A 23,875-nucleotide genomic window follows, 5' to 3' on the forward strand; every position below is an offset into this window, starting at 1 on the left:
TGCAATAAAAAGAAAATGGTGCTTTTTGTTTGCTGTTTGGCGGGAAGCTGGCTCCAGAAATGCTCTATAGGAGAGTAAGCAAAAGATACGAAGGCGGGCACCTTGGCAACGTGAATGTATCTCTGAGTTATACAGCTCCCTGGCTTGACTGAGCAGGGTTTGCTTTCAGCCCCCTCACACTACAGTAGGGCAGGAAATGTTTTTTAATCAGCCTTAGTTTTCTAGATGTGAGCATTGTGCCTAGCAGATAGTGGGAACTGACTGATTGAGTGAATGAAACAAACATATTTAATGAGCCAGTTAAAAAATGAATGAATGAATACTGTGATGGTTTGTTTCTCCTGTACATACCATTACCCAATTAGTAATAGTGAATCACAGGGTTACTTCTCCCAGTGCTTGGTAGTTTCCTGGGAAATAAAAGAAAGTCACTGATGTGGTTACAGTAAAGAGAATTTAACAATTGGCCAGGCGCAGTGGCTCACGCCTGTAATCCTAGCACTTTGGGAGACTGAGGCGGGCGGATCACATGAGGTCAGGAGTTTGAGACCACCCTGGCCAACAAGGCGAAACCCTGTCTCTGCTAAAAATACAAAAATTAGCCTAGCGTGGTCGTGGGCGCCTGTAATTCCAGCTACTTGGGAGGCTGAGGCAGGAGAATCACTTGAACCCAGGAGGCAGAGATTGCAGTGAGCCAAGATCGTGCCACTGCACTCCAGCTTGGGTGACAAAATGAGACTCTGTCTCAAAAAAAAAAAAAAAAAAGAGTTTAACAATCTAGGACAGTCTGATTTGATGGTAGTTTACCAAATATTTTAAATTTTGATGGACTTATAGAGAAATTTATTGTAACTTTATTTTTTGCAGAGAGTTCACATATAAACCAGTTGCTCAGCCTCACTATGAGAAAAGGTTTGAAAGTCTCCAGTTTCCTGTCACCTCAAGTCTATTTCCTTTTTTTTTCTTTATTTCTCTTTAAAAAACACTTTAAAAAATGGGGTACATGTGCAGAACGTGCAGCTTCGTTACATAGGTATACTTGTGCCATGGTAGTTTGCTGCACCTATCGAGCCATCCTCCAAGTTCCCTCCCCTCAGTCCTCATCCCCCAACAGGCCCTGGTGTGTGTTGTTCCTCTCTCTGTGTCCATGTGTTCTCAGTGTTCAACCCCCACCTATGAGTGAGAACATGGGGTATTTGGTTTTCTGTTTCTGTGTTAGTTTGCTGAGGATGATGGCTTCTAGCTTCTTCCATGTCCCTGCAAAGGACATGATCTCATTCCTTTTTATGGCTGCATAGTATTCCATGGTGTATAGGTACCACATTTTCTTTATCCAGTCTATCATTGATGGGCATTTGGGTTTGTTCCATGTCTTTGTTATTATAAATAGTGCTGCAATAAACATATGTATGCATGTGTCTTTATAGCAGAATGATTTATAATTCTTTGGGTCTATACCCAGTAATGGGATTGCTGGGTCAAATGGTATTTCTGGTTCTAGATCCTTGAGGAATTGCCATACTATCTTCCACAGTGGTTGAACTAATTTACATTTCCACCAACAGTGTAAAAGTGTTCCTGTTTCTCCACAGCCTCACCAGTATCTATTGTTTCCTGACTTTTTAATAATCACCATTCTGACTAGCATGAGATGGTATCTCATTGTGGTTTTGATTTGCTTTTCTCTGATGATCAGTGATGTTGAGCTTTTTTTCATGTTTCTTGGCCACGTAAATGTCTTCTTCTAAGACAAGTCTATTTCCTATTTAATCTTAGATTCGTGATCTTCAGAAGCCCTTGGATCTGGGTCTCCCTTGCAGAACTGGAAGAGAAACACTCACTACCGTTATTTCTGTATTTTTGTTCTAGTAAGGAGAACTTTCAGCTAGCAATCAGGAAACCTGAAAGACCCACCTCTTTTATTAACATGAAAACGTTATCCAAGTAGCATTATCTCTTACTTGTTTTGTGAACTTGTTGTGAGGAATTTACAAAACCCTTTAGACAATGCGGAGTTTTAACACAATTTGAAATCCTGAAGAAAAAGGAGCCATGAAAGAGACCCAAAGGCTTACATTAGAGGGAGCAAGTGTGCTCTTTCAAGTCATGGGAGGGAGCCACTGTGGCTCCAAGTAGGAAAAACTAATCTAGCAGGTTCTTTTAAATGAAAATTTCTCCTATGAAAATCTGGCTTTCAGCCTGATCTGGGATGGTGTCAGTGAGTGGGTAGGCAAAGAAAAGGCAGTGAATGGTAGCTAATTAATTAGTCAATCAAAAAGTATTTATAGTTCTCTAGGTATAGGGCACCATGCTGGACTCAGTGGGAGATGCAAAGAAGAGTAAGATCCAACCTCAGCCCCTGAAAAGCTTGCAGCCGGTCTCCTTGGGAAGCGAGGTGTACATGTGCTGACAGGAAAGAAAGCACAAGGCAGGTTTTTAATTGGGCAGTATGTCTCACAGATGCAAAACAGGTGATCCAGGCACATAGGTTGTTATTCTAGGCTTATCACCATTTACATTGGGCCATGGAGTGTCAATGTTCAAAGCATCTGTGAAAGCTGCTTTTATAACTGGTTAGATTGAGCTAGTTAAGGGCTTAACAGACCCTTCACCAATGAGCATAAGATGGGTTGGGTGAAGAAATGGGAATGCTAACATGTCTCCTGGTATAGTCTTTCTTTTATTTATTCTTCAGTTTATCTTAGTAACTGTCCTGAAAGTTTTAAGGGATGAAGGAGTGCTGCTATTTTCCAAAAATGACCCCAAAGAGATTGGGCCTTCATCCTTTGCTGTTGAGAAGCAAAAGAGTCATTGTAAAAATGTTTCATAGGGAAAATATGTGATGAAAAAAACGAATTACATGCCACAATTTTTATGGTAACCGCACATACACGTAGACTTGAGAAAACTCTTTTAAACATGTTGGAGGAATAAGTACATGGACAGAGGAAAATGAAATGTTGGGGACAAAAATAAGGCTATACTGACCTGAAGTTTTCCATTAGTCATTTCCATTGACCAGATCTTCTAGATGACTGCTTGACGTTTCAAATGTAACTATTCCCACTGACAGCAAAATGAGATGGGATGACTTAATAGCTGCAGCTAGCATTCATTACTGACCATGTTCCAGACTTTCTCTACCTTTATACTTAATGGCAACCCTGTGTATAGTATACCTCATGGCTCAGATGCAAATAGTCATAACTGTGTTAACACTGGATATTGATTACAGAAAAATTGTGATATGACACTATTGGGAGGACAAGACAAAAGGCAATACGCATGTAGGTGGTAGTGGGGACTGGGCAAGAAAAAAGTAAACCCGTGTATTTTTGGTGGCACCTCAGTAGATAATGCCCCAAACTGAAGAAAACCAAACAAGACACAGAGATAGAGTCATGTTATTTAGAGATGGGGGGGGCTGCGATTATCAAAGAAACAGTTAAAATTAGTGAAAATGGTTGGCATTTATGACACAGAATAGAAGAGTATAGAACTACTGATTCTTTAAATTATGTGCATGTCTAGCTTTGATAAAAATAAAAATTAGCCTGGATGCCATGGCTCATGCCTATAATCCCTTTATTTGGGAAACTGAGATGGGAGAATTGCTTGAGCCCAAGAGTTCAAGACCAGCTTGGACAACATAAAGAGACACTGTCCCTGCAAAAAATGAATTTAAAAAATTAACCAGATGTGGTGGCATGCACTGTAATCCTAGTTACTAGGGAGGATCTTTGGTGGGAGGGTCCCTTGAGACCAGGAGGTGGAGGCTGCAGTGAACTGTGATTGTGCCACTGCACTCCTGCCTGAGAAACAGAGTGAGACTCTGTCTCAAAACAAAAAACAAACAACCTTAAAAAGTGAGGGGAAAATTCAGATAAGAAAAAAAAAAATGACCAAAAAGGAGGATGGGTGCACTTCTCATTATAATGAAACTTAAAAGAGAATACAAAAAAATTAATTCAAAACAAGGAATTGACATTAATCTCAAGTACAGTTTTTTAAAACTGATTATTATTATTTTTTTTTCTGAGACAGGGTCTCATTTTTTCACCCAGGCTGAAGTGCAGTGGGGTGAACATGGCTCACTGCAGCCTCGACCTCCCAGGCTCAAGAGATCCTCCTGCCTCAGTCGTCCAAGCAGCTGGGACTATAGGCGTGTGCCACCACAACCAGCTAATTTTTCAATTTTATGTAGAGATGGATTTCTCTATGTTGCCCAGGCTGGTCTAGAACTCTTGGGATCCAGCAATCCACCCGCCTCCGCCTCCCAAAGTGCTAGGATTACAGGCGTGAGCCACTGGCCCCGCCCCTAAAACAAATCATGAAAAGGAGAAAGTTGTGCGATGTTATGTTCCTTCCTCTTTTTTCCCCACACACACTCACACTCTGGTCAGGTGCTTGTGTGTATCCTTTGACCTTTCCTTGCCATTGGCTTCTACTTGAATAGGATGACTAGCGAAGATCTGGGGGGCCAAGTTTGAGCTGTGTCATCTAACCCAGTCTCTTCATTCTCCAGCTATGAATCTGGCTTCTTTTTGTTCTTCACTGGGTTCTTACAATATCTTCTTTCCTGCCATCTTGCTGTATCCCCCTATTCTGCTGGCCTCCTGAACCAAACTCCTCGGTCTACCCCCTGGCTCTGACTCATTCCTTACCCTGACCTTGCTGTCTGTATTTGCTTTGACTACTCTATGAGTTTCCTCAACCTAATTCTTAATTCCTGGCTGCCACCTCCTTGTCAAAACTTGGCTAAATCCACTTTGGAATGCTAAGGCGGATGGGACTGCCTGGGAAGAATTTGGAGAATCTGCAGCTCTGCTCTTTCCTCATTCTTGAGAGCCAGGCTAGTGGCAGAGGGTATATGGGGAGAGAGACAGGGAGAGAGACAGAGAGAGTTTGGAGAGAAGGCGGCATGATCATATTGATCATCTTGGGCCCCATCAGTCTCCTTGGGAATGCTAACATGTCTCCTGGTATAGTCTTTCTTTTATTTATTCTTCAGTTTATCTTAGTAACTGTTCTGAAAGTTTTAAACCCAGAAACATCTCTCCAGCTTCCTTGAATGAGCTGTATTTTGACCGCTTTAGAGGCTGTGGCAGGATTTCAGTCTTGCTCGTGGTGATTTTACATGGAGTGACATCTGAGTCGCTTTTCGACTGCATTCCACACCAATCTGTCCAGCCCTGCAGTTTGTGGGCTGACTCCTGTTGTCTTTCAACATACGGAGCACTATGAGATAGTGCGAGTTTGGGTCTTGTCAGGGAGTCTGATTAAGCCACAGTCAGAGATGGCAGTCCTAAGTGTGAAATGTAACAGGCCTTCTCAAGACAGCTTCATCTGTGAGCTGCTGGAGGTGGCTGGTGCCGTTCTGTTGGGAATAGGGGCTTGCTAACAAAGCAAACATTTTTTTTTCTATCGCAGGCTAGGTCTACGGTGGTAACATTTGGCAAGTTGAGTAACAGGGAACATAGATAACTGTGAACAGATGGGCAACTATTAAAAGATTTGAGGGGCTTTCATCATTTCTCAAATGGCCTTCACCCACCTACAGGATACCCAGCTCCCTTGCAAGAGGATTACGTAAAGGATTCAATTACATTTCTCTTTCTTTTTTTTTTTCTTTCAATTGCGATGGAAGCACAAGCTCTGACGTGAAGAGGAGAAGAATAGATGAGAAATTTCTAATTTTGAATTCCCTTAGGATTCGATGCTGATTTCAGCTGTGCAGAGAACACTGCCCCATATTTTGCAAGAGTAACTGCTGCCAGTTTCAGGAGAGATGACTTTCCAAAATAGACAGTAAACTCCGCCCTCCATAGCTGATGACCATCTGACATTCAGACAGAATTACAGAGCTATACAAGTTTTGATAAGTATAACCTTGCTTTTGAAAAACGGCAGTGGCACGTCATCACTGTGTTTAAGCTCAAAACTGATGGACTACAAAACCCATAAGAGAAATGTATTGCCTGGTCCCCAGCAGAAACATAAAATATTTATCCATCTGAGAGCAATTAAATTTATTTACCCCTGCTTTAGGACAGCAGCGTCTCTGATTCAGAAGCATGCTGTTCCTCTTTTGCTCAGAATGATGTTTGGAAGGTTCTTAAGAGGGAGAAGAATTTCAGGCACTGATTAAGAGGAGGCATGTGGTCTTCTCTTAAGGGGCAGCAGCCTGATTTTGCCAAAAGCAGCCATAAGTTGATATGGCCGGGGTTAAGGTGGCTATCAGCTAGATCTCCGTAACCTGAACAAATTAGATTGGGTTTCATTCCTCAGAGGTTGCCTTAATGACATATAAATTCTAGGGCCAATAATCTTAATATAAGTTTATAATTTTAGTGGGTACTTACCCTATGCACACTCATTTAATTTTCTGTTTGGAAGCAGGAAGCATGGATACCCTGCCCCCTCGCCATTTTTTTTTTTTTTCTAGACAGAGTCTTGCTCTGTCACCCAGGCTGGAGTGCAGTGGCGTGATCTCAGCTCACTGCAACCTCCACCTCCTGGGTTCAAGCAATTTTCCTGCCTCAGTGTCCCGAGTAGTTGGAATTACAGGTGCCCACCACCATGCCTGGCTAACTTTTTAATTTTTATTATTTTATTTTATTTTATTTATTTATTTTTGAGACAGAGTCTTGCTCTGTCGCCAGGCTGGAGTGCAGTGGCACAATCTCGGCTCACTGCAATCTCTGCCTCCCAGGCTCAAGTTATTCTCCTGCTTCAGCCTCCCGAGTAGCTGGGATTACAGGCGTGTGCCACCACGCCCAGCTAATTTTTGTATTTTTAGTAGAGACGGGGTTTCACCCTGTAGGCCAGGCTGGTCTCGAACTCCTGACTTCATGATCCACTTGCCTCAGCCTCCCAAAGTGCTGGGATTACAGGCGTGAGCCACCGCACCTGGTTACCCTGCCCCATTTTTATCCCCAGTCCTCTAATCAGCTTTAGTCCCTATTTATCCCAGCCAAGAGTACTGGGTAACTGAAGATCCCTGTCTCTACAAACCACCCCACCTAAGACTAAATTTTGCTTAAACATAACCAGCAGCGTTACAAAAGGAAAATAACCATTTGTCATATTTTAAATTAAAACCCTACATTCAGAATAATTATAATTTAAAATAATTCAGCAACAGAAACACCAAAACAAACCAATGAGTAATAAGTGGAAAACAGCTCTTGGAGGTGATGGCCTCTTTGCCTGCTAAATGATGCTCAGATTCATAAACTCAGTTCTCCTGGGCTGGGCTGTTTGGTTTTATGTAATTGAGTAAATAAAGATTATCGGTGGGTTTAGTCTCCCCTGGAGAATTATACTTTAACAGAAGGAATTATTGGAAATAGTGAAAATATGTTCTCACCATTAGCAGAAGAAGAGCTGGCAATATTAATTTTTCCATATATGTTTTGTGGGCTTTTAAAAAGTTAAGTGCTGTACATAGATTGTGTCATGTAACAAGGAAGCATCCACACAGGCACTTGGAAGCAGTATAAAGGGAGTGAATATTTGTGTATTACATATTGGGCTTGTAGTAATCACTAATGGAATAGAAAATAAGCTCAATATAATGCCAATTTTTTTTTGTTCCAAGTTTTAGGTTCTTTTGGATTTCACATATTTTTCTGATATTTAGAAATACTCTGTAGGTAAATAAAAGACGCATGCACACACATTTATAGCAGCACAATTCACAATAGCAAAGATACGGAACCAACGTAAGTCTCCATCAACCAATGAATGGATAAAGAAAATGTGGTATATATGCACTATGAAATACTAGTCAGTCAAAGAAAGGAACAAAATAATGTCTTTTACACTAACTTGGATGGAGCTGGAGGCCATATTATTCTAAGTGAAGTAGCTCAGGAATGGAAAACCAAATATCATATGTTCCTCACTTATAAGTGGGAGCTAAGCTATGAGGACGTAAAGGCATAAGAATGATATAATGGACTTTGGGGACTTGGGGAAGGGTGGGAGGGGGATGAAAGACACATTGGGTACAGTGTACACTGCTCAGGTGATGGGTGCATCCAAACCTCAGAAATCACCCCTAAAGAACTTATCCATGTAACCAAAAACCACTTGTACCCACCCCCAAAGCTACTGAAATCAAAAAGCAACAATAATACATACAATTTCATGGTTAAAAAATAAAAATGAAGCCATCCCCAGTGATTGTGTCTTCCTCCTCGCTGTTGTTGAGACTGATGGTGTTGGTTTGTTCATCCTCCCTGATGCTCACGCAGCCTCCGTTTGTGCCTGTGCTTTTCTAGAATGGCCAACATGCAAGGACTGGTGGAAAGACTGGAACGAGCTGTCAGCCGCCTGGAGTCGCTGTCTGCAGAGTCCCACAGGCCCCCTGGGGACTGCGGGGAAGTCAATGGTGTCATTGGAGGTAGGGTCACAAACTGTTGTCATTCCTGGTCTTCTTGTGGGTCACTTCATTTTGTTTCCATCATTTCACTCTCAAGGAACATTTCTGTTATCCTTCAGCTTCCCTACTCCTTCCATTGTATGTGACTATAACATTAACCAGAGGCAAGCAATCCCTGAAAAAAAGAAAGGAAGAAAACCTTTCAACCCACAATCCCCAAAAATTATCAGTATCTGTGCCTTTTAGACACGGTCTCGCTCTATCACCCAGGCTGGAGTGCAGTGGTGCAATCATAGCTCACAGTGACTTCAAACTCCTGGGCTCAAGGCATCTCCCTGCCTCGGCCTCCCGAAGTGCTGGGATTACAGGTGTGAGCCACTGTGCCCAGACTCAGTGCCTCTTAAGAGCATATTCATCTTTCTTTCGTTTAGCGTTCATACTGCTGTCCCGCACCCAATGACTAAATATATTATCTACGTAATTATCAAAAAAGAAACTAATGCTCTCGATTAGAATGTAAATTGGAAGGAATTATCATTCTGTAGATTTTCATTTTAAAAAGAACAAATCACTAAATTTAGGAACTAAAGTTTTGAAAGAAGCTAGTCTTATGTGAAGGCAAATATGACTTTGATGTAACATAACGACATCACGGTGTTTTACTTTTGCCTATTCTTAACCAAATATGCCTTTTTTTTTTTTTTTTTGAGATGGTGTCTCGCTCTGTCGCCCAGGCTGGAGTGCAGTGGCATGATCTCGGCTCACTGCAACCTCTGCTTCCCAGATTCAAGCGATTCTCCTGCCTCAGCCTCCCAGGTAGCTGGGACTACAGGTGCCCGCCACCATGCCCAGCTAATTTTTTGTATTTTTAATAGAGATGGGGTTTCACCATGTTAGCCAGGATGGTCTCGATCTCCTGACCTCGTGATCTGCCCGCCTCGTCCTCCCAAAATGCTAGGATTACAGGCATGAACCACCATACCTGGCCAACCAAATATGCTTTTAAAACTATATCCTAATATCATACTGTAAAACATTTTTTAATTACATCATCAAAAATAAAAGGTTGGCTACTTTCTCAAAAAGGGTACCACATATAGCAAGCTCTGCAAGTTATCTACAATAATTTTTCCAATTCCTTCTTGACTAAGGGACAAATAAAAATTACAAATAATTTACTTAATAATTTTTTAACAAATAAAGGACAACCAATTAAATTTGAATTTCAGATAAGGAACACTTTTTCAGGGGGTATAAGGATGTCCCAAATACTGCATGGGCTATACTGCGTGTTACGCACCTACAGCAAACATTTATTCATTGCTTCTCTGAAATTCAAATTGAACCAGGCAATCTGCATTTAATATGGCAACTCTGTTCTTGTCACATGGGCACTTCCTCCTTATCTGACCCATATTGAATCCTGTCAGGTTTTTTGGGGCTGAGAAAAGCCATGGGGAAGAAGGGACTTCAGAAAAAGCTTTCACCAGGAAAGACCTACATTGGTGCTTCTAGAATTTCAGGCGAATTTGGACCCGTGCCTGTATTACATACCACGGGACAAAAATTACTGTGTGAGCACAAATGTGCTGGCTGGTTTATTTCCCCCCTGAACATAATGAAAATTAAAATGCTTTGAATGAATTGAAAGGGGCTGTTGTTTTAAGGAAGGCTGCCAGGAGCCTCTAAGTTTTTTCCGCACCAACTGAGACACATCTATGATTTCATTTTAAGCCTCTTTTTGTTAACTGTATACAGTTGGTGTATGAGATTCAATGAACCTTATTTGTAAGAAAATATTTTCACCCTCTCTTCAGTAACTTTGTTTCATTATACTGTTGGCATCAGAAGATTAAAGACATTTCTCTAAACTACTGACCACAAACATGAAGCCTGTGAATACACAAAACAAAGTTAAAATCCAACTACCAGGAGATTATATAGTATTATTGAGTAAAGAAAAAAAAAACTCAATAATTTGAACTTCACTTATTCAAAGAGGTACTAGACTGAATTTGGTACTTTGTAAAAAAAAGATTTTTTTCTAGGAAAATTAATAGGCTAAGTAGAATTAGAGGGTATGTAATTAAATTATTTAAATTATTTAAGTGTTTAAACAAATATTTTCTCATATAACAAATCATTCCAAACCAGTTATTAAAGCAAAGCTCTTCTGAAACAACTTAGCCCATAATTTACTTCCTACTTGAAATGAAGTAGGATAATTAGTAAATTGTCTGAATGATATCCATCCTTAAAACATTTTACTAATTCTAAACAACACCATTTCCATTTCTTCTTAATTAGTAAGTTTTGACAATTTTCTAAATTCTATTTTTAACAAATCCGCAGAACAACCTTTTACCTTACATGTAAACATCATTACGACAATGTTATAACAAAAGTTATTATTTTTTTTTAACTTAAACTTAAATATGTTTAAAATCGGGCCGGGCGTGGTGGCTCACTCCTGTAATCCAGCACTTTGGGAGGCCGCGGTGGGCGGATCACGAGGTCAGGAGATCAAGACCATCCTGGCTGACACGGTGAAACTCCGTCTCTACTAAAAATGAAAAAAACTACCCAGGCGTGGTGGCGGGCGCCCGTAGTCCCAGCTACTCGGGAGACTGAGGCAGGAAAATGGCGGGAACCCGGGAGGCGGAGCTTGCAGTGAGCGGAGATTGCGCCACTGCACTCCAGCCTGGGCGACAGAGCAAGACTCCGTCTCAAAAAAAAAAAAAAAGAAACTTTTAGAAGGAACATAATCCCTTACGAATGCATAATAGGCATAGATCAAAGGACCACTCTATTGTGCTACTGATATTATGATGTGCTTTAGAAGGTAAGTGTTTTTTTTCTCTGATGATAATCAGTTAAGTTCCGCTCAACAGTTGAAGAAATACTTTTGCGTTTTTATAATGCGACAAACATTGTGCTAGGTGCAAGAAAATTGAAGATGAATTATACACAGTCCTAATGCTCCAGAATCTTTGGTCTCAATGCATTACTATTCATGGCCCCAAATTCTTTGATTAAGGGATGCTTAAAGGATGCAGTTTGGAGAGAAAGACAGGTCTGCCCGCAGGAGGTGTGAACAGAGCTGAACGATGAAAGGAAATTGGAAAATATTCCCTTTTGTCATTGTACCTTCTGCTATGTAGAGGACTCTGTCTCTTTTCTGAAACTTTCTCCCACTTTAAATACTCAGCAGAGACCCCCCCGCCTCGGGCCTCTTCCATAGCAACAAACAGGTTTATCTGTTTCCAAACCCATCCGTAAGGAGCCTTTGGGCTTGTGTCCTTTTTATGTTCCAGAAGTTGTTACATACTGTGCTGTGAACTTTAAGATAACTCAGCTTCAACGTCTAGCTTCAACATCCTGCTCAGAAGTTAGAACACACCTGCAGAGAGTGTAAATAACTTGTTTCCATCACCCTTTGGGCCTGTGGAAATGGGTAATTGGGAAAAAGAGAAAAAGAAAGACACTCTCCTAATAGTTTTGTGAGCATGGATGATATATTTATACAACATGAGAAAAGGAATCCTAGGTTTTGGTTAGAGTTTTCATAGTTTCTCAGCATTGTATTTCTCAATATTAGGGACATGAAATCAGGGACTTAGATTTTTTTTCTGTTAATTAAAAGGCAGGGAAGGAAATGCAGAGCACACCTGTTGGGCAGTTGCCACTTGAGCTTTGCCAGTAATTTGGCAGCTCTGAACCCAACAGGTATGGGCTCAGCAGTCAATTTCATTCCCACTATGGTTGTCCCCACACCCCCCCGGGGAGCGAAGAAGGAAGAAAATGAGTGAAATCAGCTTTCTTTTCCTCCTTGCCCAGAGTTCATTATTACCTTCTGATTGCCCTGGGTAATCTTGGTAACTGTTTGTAAGGTCTTTATAGCACCTGAGCAGGTGGCTATGGAAGAAGGGCCACTGGCTTTGGATGAACCGGCTGGGTTCAGGTTTTGGATCTGCCTTTTATTTGGTCTGTAACTCTGGCCCTGTCAGGTGCTGTGTTTGCAGCCATTTCCTCATCTGTGATGGTGCTACCTACCTCCCTGGGTTTGCAGGGAATGAAATGAAATTATGTAGCGTCTTTACTCAGGAGGATGAAAAATAAGAAAACAGTGTTTTCCTGAGCTACTGAGAAATGTTTAATAAACATTGATGGAGATCCGGGCATGGTGGCTCACGCCTGTAATCCCAGTACTTTGGGAGGCTAAGGTGGGCCGATCACTTGAGCCCAGGGGTTTGAAACCAGCCTGACCAATATGGTGAGACCCTGTCTCTACAAAAACTGCAAAAATTAACAGAGCATGGTGGCATGCGTCTATGGTCCCAGCTACTTGGGAGGCTGAGGCTGGAGAATCGCTTGAACCTGGGAGGAGGAGGTTGCAGTGAGCCAAGATCACGCCACTGCACTCCAGCCTGGGTGACAGAGTGAGACCCTGTCTCAAAAAAAAAAAAAAACCAAAAACATTGATTGAGTGAAGGAATGACTTAGCAAATGAATTAGTGAGAATGACATTAATGATATTAAACTTCCATATTGCCTGTGGCAAGACAGTTCCAGGTTTTCTTTTTTTTCTTTACTTTTTTCTTGAGATGGAGTCTTGCTCTGTCACTCAGACTGAAGTGCAGTGGCGCGATCTCGACTCACTGAGATCACCTCCACCTCCCAGTTTCAAGCGATTCTCCTGCCTCAGCCTCCTGAGTAGCTGGGATTAAAGATGCCCACCACCATGCCTGGCTAATTTTTGTAATTTTAGTAGAGACGGGTTTCACCATGTTGTCCAGGCTGGTCTTAAACTCCTGACCTCAGGTGATCTGCCCGCCTCGGACTCCCAAAGTGCTGGGATTACAGGTGTGAGCCACCGTGCCTGGCTAGTCCCAGGTTTTCATTCAACGGCCAGGGAATAACAAACTGCTCCTTTTCCCCAAGGTGTGGCACCCTCTGTGGAAGCCTTTGACAAGCTGATGGACAGTATGGTGGCCGAGTTTTTAAAGAACAGTAGGATCCTTGCTGGGGACGTGGAGACCCATGTAAGTACTTTCCTCTCCTGTTCTCAGTAGAGAGTTTAAACTTACCAGCCCAGCCTCTGACAACTCTAACAGCCTGAGGAGATCTTTATTTATTTATTTTTTACTCTGGCTAGGCAGATGGTGGCTAAAACATTCATTTACCCATTTATTGATTTAATTGTTCCTGCAACGCCTATGGATAGAGTATTGTCCGGCACTGTTCTGGAAGCTAGGAGCATGGGGATGAACAAGATAGGCCACATCCTGCTCTCACAGAACTTCTACTTTAGTCTGGGAAACAGATGATATATACAAATATGTAAACTAATTCAGGTAGTTTTAAGTACAAAAAGAATAAGAAAGCAGAGTCATGATTTAGATTGCTGGAAGCAGGGCTATTGCTTGAGATAGGAAGGTGTATCTGAGGTGACACTGAGCAGAGATCTGATGGAGAGAGGTAGTGAGCTGTGGAGTGATGTGGGGAAGAGAATTCCAGGCAGAGGGAACAGCAAGAGTGAAGGCTCAGAGCAAGCTTGTTGTGTTCCCAGCAGAACAGAAGGCCTGGGAAAAGATAAGGGAGGGGGGTAACAAGGGCTCAGAGTACAACATGCTCTTCTAGTCACAGTGAGGGACTTGGCTCCCCTTCCCACTGTGATGGGAAGCCACCCGGGGTCACCGGGCAGAGGACTCAGGGCGATTTGATTTATGCTTTAAAAAAGTTCCCCTGGCTGAGCTGACTCAGTCACCAGCCACCCTTCTTCTTTCTGTAAAATGCGGCCTGAGGATATCACCTCATATCCATTGGGATGGCTACTATCCAAAGAACAGGAATTAACAAGTACTGGTGAGGATGGGGAGAAACTGGAGCCTCTATGCACTGTTGGTGGGAATGTAAAATGGGGCAGGCACTGTGGAAAACAGTGTGTTGGCTCCTCAAAAAAATTAAAAAAAAATAGAACTACCATAGATCCAGCAATTTCACTTCTATGTATATCCCCCAAATTTAAAAGCAGCATCTCCAAGAGACACCCATGTTCATAGCAGCATTATTCACAATAGCCACGAGGTGGAAGCAACCCAAGTGTGCGCTGACAGATACACTAAATGTGGTCTGTACATACGATGGAATATTATTCAGCCTTGAAAAGGAAGGAAATGCTGTTACATGCTGTAGTATGGATGAACCTTGAGGACATTATGCTAAGTGAAATAAGCCAGACACAAAAAGACAAATACCGTATGATTCCATTTATTTGCAGTACCTAGGGTGGTCAGATTTGTGGACACAAAGTAGAATGGTGTTTGCCAGAGGCTGGAGGGAGGAGAGAATAGGAAATAGTTCAATGAGTACAGAGTTTCAGTTTTCCAAGATTAAGAAGTTCTGGAGATTGTCCAACTACGTGAATATACTTAACACTACTGAGCTGTACACTGAAAATGGTTAAGATGGTAAATTTTATGTTATGTATATCTTACCATAATTTTGAACAAAGTACAGCTTGAGGAAAAGCAGAAACACAGAATTTGATAATCTCTGGATTGGAAGAGAACTTTAAAGTTACCTAAGCTAGCCTGCCAGTTTTAGACACTTTTCATATTTTAAAAAATATTAACGTCAGCTCCGGGGTTAGTCATTGTTTGCATGCATTTAGTGAAAATCTAATGTGATAGCCAGACCAATTAAAAACATAAAAAGAAATGTATCACTGGGTTCTTCTTTTTCTTTGGCCTTTGTTTCTCACTAAGGATTGAATTCCAAATCCATCTACCTATAGATTTCTCAGCAATGACAGAATACTGGCAAAACCATTTTCAGTATAGATTCACAGAAAATCTGATTCTTGAATAAAGTTGTGGTTTGGGGCTTTTAAAAAAAAGTATAAAGGGATTCTCTCTTTGCTCCCCTCCCAATTAGACATCATATGCAACACCCAACACCAGTCTCCCAGGGGATCCGGTGACTCTGGTTATGCCAGAGGCTCCACGATTGTAATTAAATAGGTGCTTATCTCATCACATTGCAATGTATTTGTTTGCCACATCTGAGAAAAACAAAGATACTTCTCCATTTCTGTTGAAGTACCCCTTGGTGAAACAGACAAACCTTGATATATACGAGTTCTGGAAAAACCTGGGCACTAAGAAGCATCCGCATCAAATGTATCCCACAGCTCTATCGTTACTACTCTAGTCTGTTCTTTTCCTCAGTGTTTTTGTTTACAAGAAACCTTGTAGGCAGCAAGAGAGTGGCTGAGCCTCTTGTATTCCGAGGTGTGATAACTCCTGAACGCTAGCATACACAAAGGAATGTTATCTGCAATACACTGAAAAAGATGCTTGAGTGATTGATGAACATTTTCTCTCTTGAACACTATCACAGTAATCATTGCATCATTGTGGTTACTATTAATTAATGCCAACATTAGGCTTCTGAGGTACACAGTACATTATAACTCATTAGGAGTATCTCAAACATTCTAGATAGAAGCTTTTTACGAGAGAATAATGAGACCTATAAAGAAGTATATTTAACTTTGCATTTTTTAAAAAAGTAAGATTTGCATGCTGTCTTCAAATTGCACAGTAAACAGTCCCTTTAAGTTCTTTTTAGAACAAAGTGAGTTATAAAGTGTAGCTTGATTAAGTTTTTCATCTCTTCGTTCGTCAGGCTGTAAACAGGATGACTCAGATGAAGGAATATTCTCAGTAATGAATGCTTAAGAAAATTTATGTTCGCACTAGTTTTTAAAAAATAGAGGAAAGGAAGGAAAAGAATAAAAGGGAAGGAAGAAAGGCAAGCAAGAAAGAGAGAAAGAAAGAAACACTTGTCATCTGAAAGTTTAGACTCCAGCTCTACAACACAAAGAAAAGTACAGGCAGCTATAGTCCATCTGCCCATGACTTTAATACTTTGAACATGCCATTTATTTTTTCTCTCCCTTATAGAACCATGTGTCATTGGCATTAAGCTTGCAGCTGTTGCCTCTCACATCAGCCAGAAGTGGGGGTTGAACTTTATTCCAAGAACACACCTGTTGCCTAGAAAAAAAGCCCTCACATACCTGATTGTACAGGATGGAAATTTGAGAGCGACACAAATGTGTATCATGTTAAATCCTGTGCCTGTGCTTAAAAGCCATTTCACAGATACCAGTAAGGAATAAGGGCAGCCAAGCTATGATTTAACGTCTGTCTCGATGTGTTGGCTGCTGGTTGGGCTTAATTTACTGAACACTCTATAGTCTATTGACAGAACAGACCACAAAAAAGGGGAACTAATAGCTACAATTAGGAATCTCTGCTGAACTGAAGAGCATAACAGGTTTAGAAAAGATTAGAACTTGTAAAGCCTTCTTGTGTGCAACCTAAACCAAAGGGCTTATTTAAACTACTCTTCAACCCAAGAACCTTGACACAGCTTGCACCCCTTTTAAAAAAGAATAGATAATTTAATGCATAATTGCATACATGCATGATTTTATAATAGATGTTGGGTAAATAGAGTTCTCAATGTCAAAGAAGCAGATCCTCTAGAAACTGTGCCTATATAATACCTAGCCCTTGGTTGGACATCATTTATCCATAAATAGATTTATGTGACTTTGGGTTTTTTTTTTTTTTTTGAGACAGAGTCTCGCTCTGTTGCCCAGGCTTGAGTGCAGTGGCGTGATCTCAGCTCACTGCAACCTCCACCTCCTGGGTTCAAGCGATTCTCCTGTCTCAGCCTCCCAAGTACCTGGGATTACAGCCGCACGCCACTATGTCTGGCTAATTTTTGTATTTTTAGTAGACACGGGGTTTCACCATGTTGGCCAGGCTGGTCTTGAACTCCTGACCTCGTAATTCACCTGCCTCAGCCTCCCAAAGTGCTGGGATTATAGGCCTGAGCCACTGCACCCGGCCATTAGGGGTTATTTTTTAACAAAGCTATCCTATTGTTAGGATTCATGGCAGAACTGATCTCAGGTCTGTTTCTAATTGATGTGACAAATATGAAGCAACTGCAAATCATAGCTTTTCCTAACCCAAGTCCTTTTTGGAGATTTCTAAAATTTACATTTTAAATGTTTCTAGGAATCTGGAATATTTATTTCCTGTTCTTGATTGAAATGGATTTAAAAAACTGCTGTTACCACATGCTCTCACTAATAAGTGGGAGCTAAACATTGAGAACACATAGTCACAAAGAAGGGGACAGTAGACAGTGGGCCAACTGGAGGGTGGAGGGCAGAAGAAGGGTGAGGATCAGAAAGTACCCATCAGGGGCTATGCTTATCACCTGGGCAGTGAAATAATCTGTACACCAAACCTCCGTGACACAAAATTTACCTACATAACAAACCTGTATGTGTACCCCCGAACCTAAACTAGTTTACAAAAAGATATCATTAAAAAAAAATTCTTAATTATTTAAAATGAAAGAACCACAATTTGAACAAAAGGGCAATAAAATTCACCTAAACGTAACACACATAAAGCATACTATGATTAAATCACATGCTGTATAACGTTCTGTCCTTGAGTTCCCTGACTTCTATAAAGGATGAACATGATCAGAAAGTTATTAGAGCCTCACTTTTAATGGGTCATAGTCACTATGCTAGATATTCCTAGTCTTTACCATTTATTTAAATCATCTACAAAATAGGTTGCTCATTTTGTGCCATGCCGTTCAGTTAATGAGTTCAAAGAGTGACAAAATGAGAAGTCTCTCTTCCTCTGACTCGCACTGGCAGTTTGTATTAATATTTGGATTTAGAGTGGCCCTGCTTTTGAAAGCATGACCTTGAGCTAGTCCCTTCATCTGCTCCTTAACGAGGCAGGACGACATAATTTATCGGGGTCTCTGGCTCTCAATAGCCCATGCACCTGACTCATCAGTTTTCTCAGCCTGAAAGCATGAGGGAGCTATTTGGTTTCCAAAGGCTTGCAATAGAGTGGCCTCATCACCTTTATAAAGAGCATCTTCAGCCATGCCGGGGAAGATACCCTGAGAAACAAGTAGAAGGAACCATGTCAGAAAAAGAATACGCAGAACACTAAAGACAAAACATCTTTCCACTCTCTTGTGGTATAGACGAACATCTGGCTCCTTCATCTTAAGGGACCTGTAGGCCTCTACCAGTCTGTGCTTTCCGGTCCTATGAATTGTCACATCTTCCTTTACATGAATCTTATCTCTGAAACATATAATAACCTCATCTCTGGAATAAATGGTACAAAATATCTGCATGTTTATTTTACGGATGGTATCTTGTATTCTTTCAATTCTTTTGATTCTTGAAAATATTTATGGATCATCTGTACTCATTTTAAAACTGACCATTTACATGTTTGGTGCTTTAGAATCTGTGTCTATCCAGGATCCCCATCCCAAAAAATCTTATCAGAAGCACCACTTTGGGGCTGACCAGGCAAACCAGCCCATTCCACGTCGATCTCCTCACCTCCCCACTCTGCCTTCATCCAACTTGCTCTTCCCATGAACTTCCAGTTTCCTGTTCACTGTTTTAATTTGAACATTAATTTTTATTACCACTAGATGTGGAATATCTTGGCAATTGCAAGCCCGAAGAATCTGTATGTCTTTCAATTTCACCAAATGGCAGAGATCCAAAAAATGACTTGCATCAAGAATTCTGCCTCTAGCTTTCATCCAGGCTTTAAATCGGGCATCTTCTTTCTTACTGTCTTAGCCATTAATGATGGCCAGAATTTTTAGAGAAGGAAGCATTTAAGGTCATCCGTTCCAGTTATCCACCCATCCACTCCCTTGCTTGCGTGTTTTCTTTTTTTCTTGCTTCCTTCTTCCCGTCTTTTCTTCTCCCTCTTTTCTTTTTTTTTTTTTTTGAGACGGAGTCTCGCTCTGTCACCCAGGCTGGAGTGCAGTGGCGCGATCTCGGCTCACTGCAAGCTCCGCCTCCCGGGTTCACGCCATTCTCCTGCCTCAGCCTCTCCGAGTAGCTGGGACTACAGGCGCCCGCCACCACGCCCGGCTAATTTTTTGTATTTTTAGTAGAGACGGGGTTTCACCGTGGTCTGGATCTCCTGACCTCGTGATCCGCCCGCCTCGGCCTCCCAAAGTGCTGGGATTACAAGCGTGAGCCACCGCGCCCGGCCTTCTCCCTCTTTTCTTTCTTTTCCTTTCTTTCCATTTATTTTCATCCTTCTTTCCTTCCCTACTTCCTTCTCTCCTTTTCTTTTTTCCCTCTTTTTTTCTTCCTCCTTTCCTTCCCTCTCCCTTTCTTTCTTTGCTTTTATTTTCTTTTACTTCCTTCCTTCCCTCCTTTCTCCTCCCTCCCTCCCTCCCTCTCTCGCTTCCATCCATCTGTCTTTCTATCTTCTACAGAGAAGGAAACTGCAAATTAGAGCGGCTAGGTGATGCGCGTGGTGTGTTAAAGATCTCAGCAACGCGGTGGCAGAGCCAGGAATCTAGTCTCCAGAGTCTCTGTCTGTCACCTTGGCAGGTGCCTACTTTAACCTGCAGTAGGGTGGCCTCATCACATTATAAAAAGCATCTTCAGCCATGCCAGGGAAAACACCATGAGAAGCAAACAGAAGGAACCATGTCAGAAAAAGGATACACAGAACACTGAAGATAAAACATCTTCTCTTCCTGCTCTCTCCTTGTGGTATAGACGAACATCTGACTCCTTCATCTAAAAGGACTCTAGGCCTCCACGTGTCTGTGCTTTCAGGTCCTACAAGTTGTCATGGCAGCTGTGTCTCCCACCACCCTGTGGTAATTGGCTGCCTGGTGAGAAGCAAGACCGCACTGACCTGCCTCCTTCCTCACTCCCTCTTTCTAGAAGAGGAGGATAGGTCTCCATGACCAGGCTCAGGCCCAGGGCAGAGGAGAGGGTGGAAGGCTACTGTGCCTCTCAGTGACCAGGAGAATGCTGCCTCCAGGACAGAACTCTGTCCCTCTAGGTCTTCATTTCTGCTCCTTTGCACTGGAGTGGGCTCGGCCTGGTCATTACTCACTATGCTGTTGGCACCAAATTTGCAGAATTCAGAAAAGTCACAGATAGATCAGCCTCTGTTATCATGTCTTCCCAAGAACGTGGAGAAGTTTTATTCTCAGCGTAGAACACGTGTTTCTACCAAACATGCTTTGATTCACAGCCCGTCTCCTGCTAAATCTCAGGCCTTAATTGGACATCCCTGTGACTCCTTTTTTGCTTAAAGTTTGTTTCTAGAGCATACAATCCGCATCTATCTCACTGAACATTCTACTTTCATAAACACACTTAGAGCTTTGGGGACTGGCCAATAAGAAACCGGACTTGGAATCAAAACCAGACTTCGAAGGGCCACCAGGCCTCACTAGCCACAGGGTTTTCCATCTACTCTACCAATGAAAAAAATCACCAGGATACCTTGCTGAAACAACGAATCAGATTCCATGAGTCTCTAAGGTTAAGATGATACCTGCCCTTTTTCTTTTCCTGGACAGCAAATACACTTTCTGCCAAACTCTTGCCTCAGTGCTTTTCTTTCTGCTTTCTTAGTAATTTAATTTCTTTTTTTTTTTTTTTTTTTTTTTCTGAGACGGAGTCTCACCCTGTCGCCTAGGCTGGAGTGCAATGGCGCGATCTCAGATCACTGCAACCTCCGCCTCCCAGGTTCAAGCAATTGTCCTGCCTTAGCCTCCTGAGTAGCTGGGACTACAGACCCGCACCACCAAGCCTGGCTAATTTTTGTGTTTTTAGTGGAGACCGGGTTTCGCTCTGTTGGCCGGGCTGGTCTCGAATTCCTGACCTCAAGTGATCCGCCTGCCTCGGCCTCCCAAAGTGCTGGGATTACAGGCATGAGCCACTGCACCCGGCCTGATTTAACTTTTTGAGTAAATGTTTGCATGGGTTAAAAAATTGAAGCCAGGAAAAGCACCACATGTACTTTGTGTAGTAACGTGTACTAATGTACGTGTTCATCCCATTTCCCTCCATACCCCTGAAGGTAACGACTTTTCAAGTTTCTTATGTATCCTTCCAGTGTTTGTTTTTGAAAATACATTTATTCTTATTTTCCTTTTATTACTAAACGGTCATCTCATTATATACACTGCTTCACACCTTGTTTTCTTCACTTAATATATTCTAGAGATCTTTTCTATCATTCCATCTAGAGCTTCTTCACTGTTTATTACGGCTTCAAAACACTCCTCTGTGTAGATTATCACAGTTTATTTGACCAGATCCCTGTTGCTGGACATTGGGTTGTTTCTAATCTTTTGCTACAGTGCATAAGCATGTATGCACAGAATTTTCTATATACACAAGTATATCTGTGGATAAATTCTCCAAAATGGGATTCCAGGGTGTATCAGTCAGGGTCCTGGAAGGATACTCATGGACAGATCCTGTGAGTCTCTAAGGTTAAGATGACTAAACTCTTAATCTTGGCGTGGTTAAACTAGGGAATCAATCTTTCTTTCTTTCTTTCCTTTCTTCCTTTCTTCCTTTCTTTCTTTCTCTCTCTCTTTCTTTCTTTCTTTCTTCCTTTCTTCCTTCTTTGAGATAGAGTCTCACTCTGTCACCCAGGCTGGAGCACAGTGGCGCGATTTCGGCTCACTGCAACCTCTGCCTCCTAGGTTCAAGTGATTCTCTTGCCTTAGCCTCCCAAGTAACTGGGATTGTAGGCGCGTGCCACCCTTCCAGCTAATTTGTTTTTTCTTTCGTGTTTTTAGTAGAGACAAGGTTTTACCATGTTGGCCAGGCTGGACTTGAACTCCTGACTTCAAGTGGTCCACCCGCCTTGGCCTCCCAAAGTACTGGGATTACAGGCATGAGCCACCGCGCCTGGCCCAAACAAGGGAGTTTGAGGAGAGTTTAATAAAGGGGCTATTTCCAAAGCTGTGAGCAGGCAGTCAGGAAACAAGAAATCATAAAGGACCCAGGACTACCAATCACAGGAATCACTGCTACACCGAGGTTTGGAGAGGAAGAGAGAGGGAGGCGGGTATCAGAACCTTCCACAGAGAGACACAGCCATGCAATGGAGGCCAGCAGGAAGAACCACGGGAAAAAAGGCCACCTCCCGCTTGCCTCTCTTGCTCCAGTCTCCTGTCAAGCCTTCCACTGACTGAACCCAGTGAGAATCCAGGAGCCAAGGAGCCTTTGGATGTCAGGGGTCCCTGACCCTGTTAGGAAGCAGGCTGCACAGCAGGAGGTGAGTGGTGAGTGGCGGGCAGGCGAGCGGGCAAAGCTTCATCTGTACTTAGAGCCACTCTCCATCCCTCGAATTAATTACTACCTGAGCTCTGCCTTCTGTCAGATCAGTGGCAGCATTAGAGTCTCAGAGGAGCGTAAACCCTATGGTGAACTGCGCATTCGAGGGATCTAGGTTTTGTTCTCCTTATGAGAATCTAATGCCTTATGATCTGTCACTGTCTCCCATCACCCCCAGATGGGACCATCTAGTTACAGAAAAACAAGCTCAGGGCTCCCACAGATTCTGCATTATGGTGAGTTGTATAATTATTTCATTATATATTACAATATAATAATAGAAATAAAGTGCATAATAAATGTAATGCACTTGAGTCATCCCCAAACCATCCTGCTCTGTCTGTGGAAAAATTGTCTTCCATGAAATTGACCCTTGGTGCCAAAAAGGTTGGGGACCGCTGGTCTAGTGGTCGACCTGGAGCACAGAGCAGGGTGCAGCAGGGTAGAGAGTGGGTCTAGAGCAGCAGAACAGGGATAGGCAGGATGCTGGGTGAAGGGAAGGGCACTGTGCTTTTGAGATCTGTTGTAAATTGCCTTCCATGGGGAATATGCCTGTTTTACTTTCATCAGCAATGGATGAGTGTGTCTGTTTCCCCAAACTCACCTACAGAGGGGGATGTCAGTGGAGTTTTGCCAATCTGATAGGTGACAAACGGTATTTCTGTGTCGTTTTCAATTTGTATTTTTCTTACGATGAGTGAGGTTGAGCACTTTTTCGTATGTCTAAAGGCCACAGGCTGGGCGCAGTGGCTTACACCTGTAATCTCAGCACTTTGGGAGGCTGAGGCGGGCGGATCATGAGGTCAAAAGATGGAGACCAGTCTGGCAAACACAGTGAAACCCCGTCTCTACTAAAAATATAAAAATTAGCTGGGCGTGGTGGCACATGCCTGTAATCCCAGCTACTTGGAAGGCTGAGGCAGGAGAATTGCTTGAATCCAGGAGGTGGAGTTTGCAGTGAACAGAGATCATGCCACTGCACTCCATCAAGCCTGGGCAACAGAGCGCGACGCTATCTCAAAAAAAAAAAGAGTCACTTAAATCACTTTTGCTGTGAGTTGTTTATGCATTTCTTTTGTCCATAGGCAGGAGCAAGAAAGTCATTGGTTTATTATTGATTTCTAGAGAACTTTACATATTGGGGATATTAGCCTCTGTCTGTGGTGAGAGATACAAATATTTTTCCCCATTGTCATTATGACATTATGACTAGATTATAACATTGCTGGCCGAGCGTG

The 23,875-nt window shown here is 42.2% G+C and overlaps 1 protein-coding gene across 1 annotated transcript in view; it reads left to right on the forward strand.

Annotated features, from left to right (window-relative positions):
• Positions 1-23,875, forward strand: part of CAP2 (cyclase associated actin cytoskeleton regulatory protein 2) — a 162,776-nt gene that overhangs the window by 19,495 nt on the left and 119,406 nt on the right. The window contains exons 2-3 of the mRNA XM_003263543.4: positions 8,286-8,407; positions 13,328-13,428. Coding sequence (XP_003263591.1) covers positions 8,287-8,407; positions 13,328-13,428 — 222 coding nt within the window. The 5' untranslated portion in view covers position 8,286. The remainder of the gene's footprint in view (positions 1-8,285; positions 8,408-13,327; positions 13,429-23,875) is intronic.

This window comes from Nomascus leucogenys, chromosome 8 (assembly GCF_006542625.1).
Source record: "Nomascus leucogenys isolate Asia chromosome 8, Asia_NLE_v1, whole genome shotgun sequence".
Lineage (NCBI taxonomy): Eukaryota > Metazoa > Chordata > Mammalia > Primates > Hylobatidae > Nomascus > Nomascus leucogenys.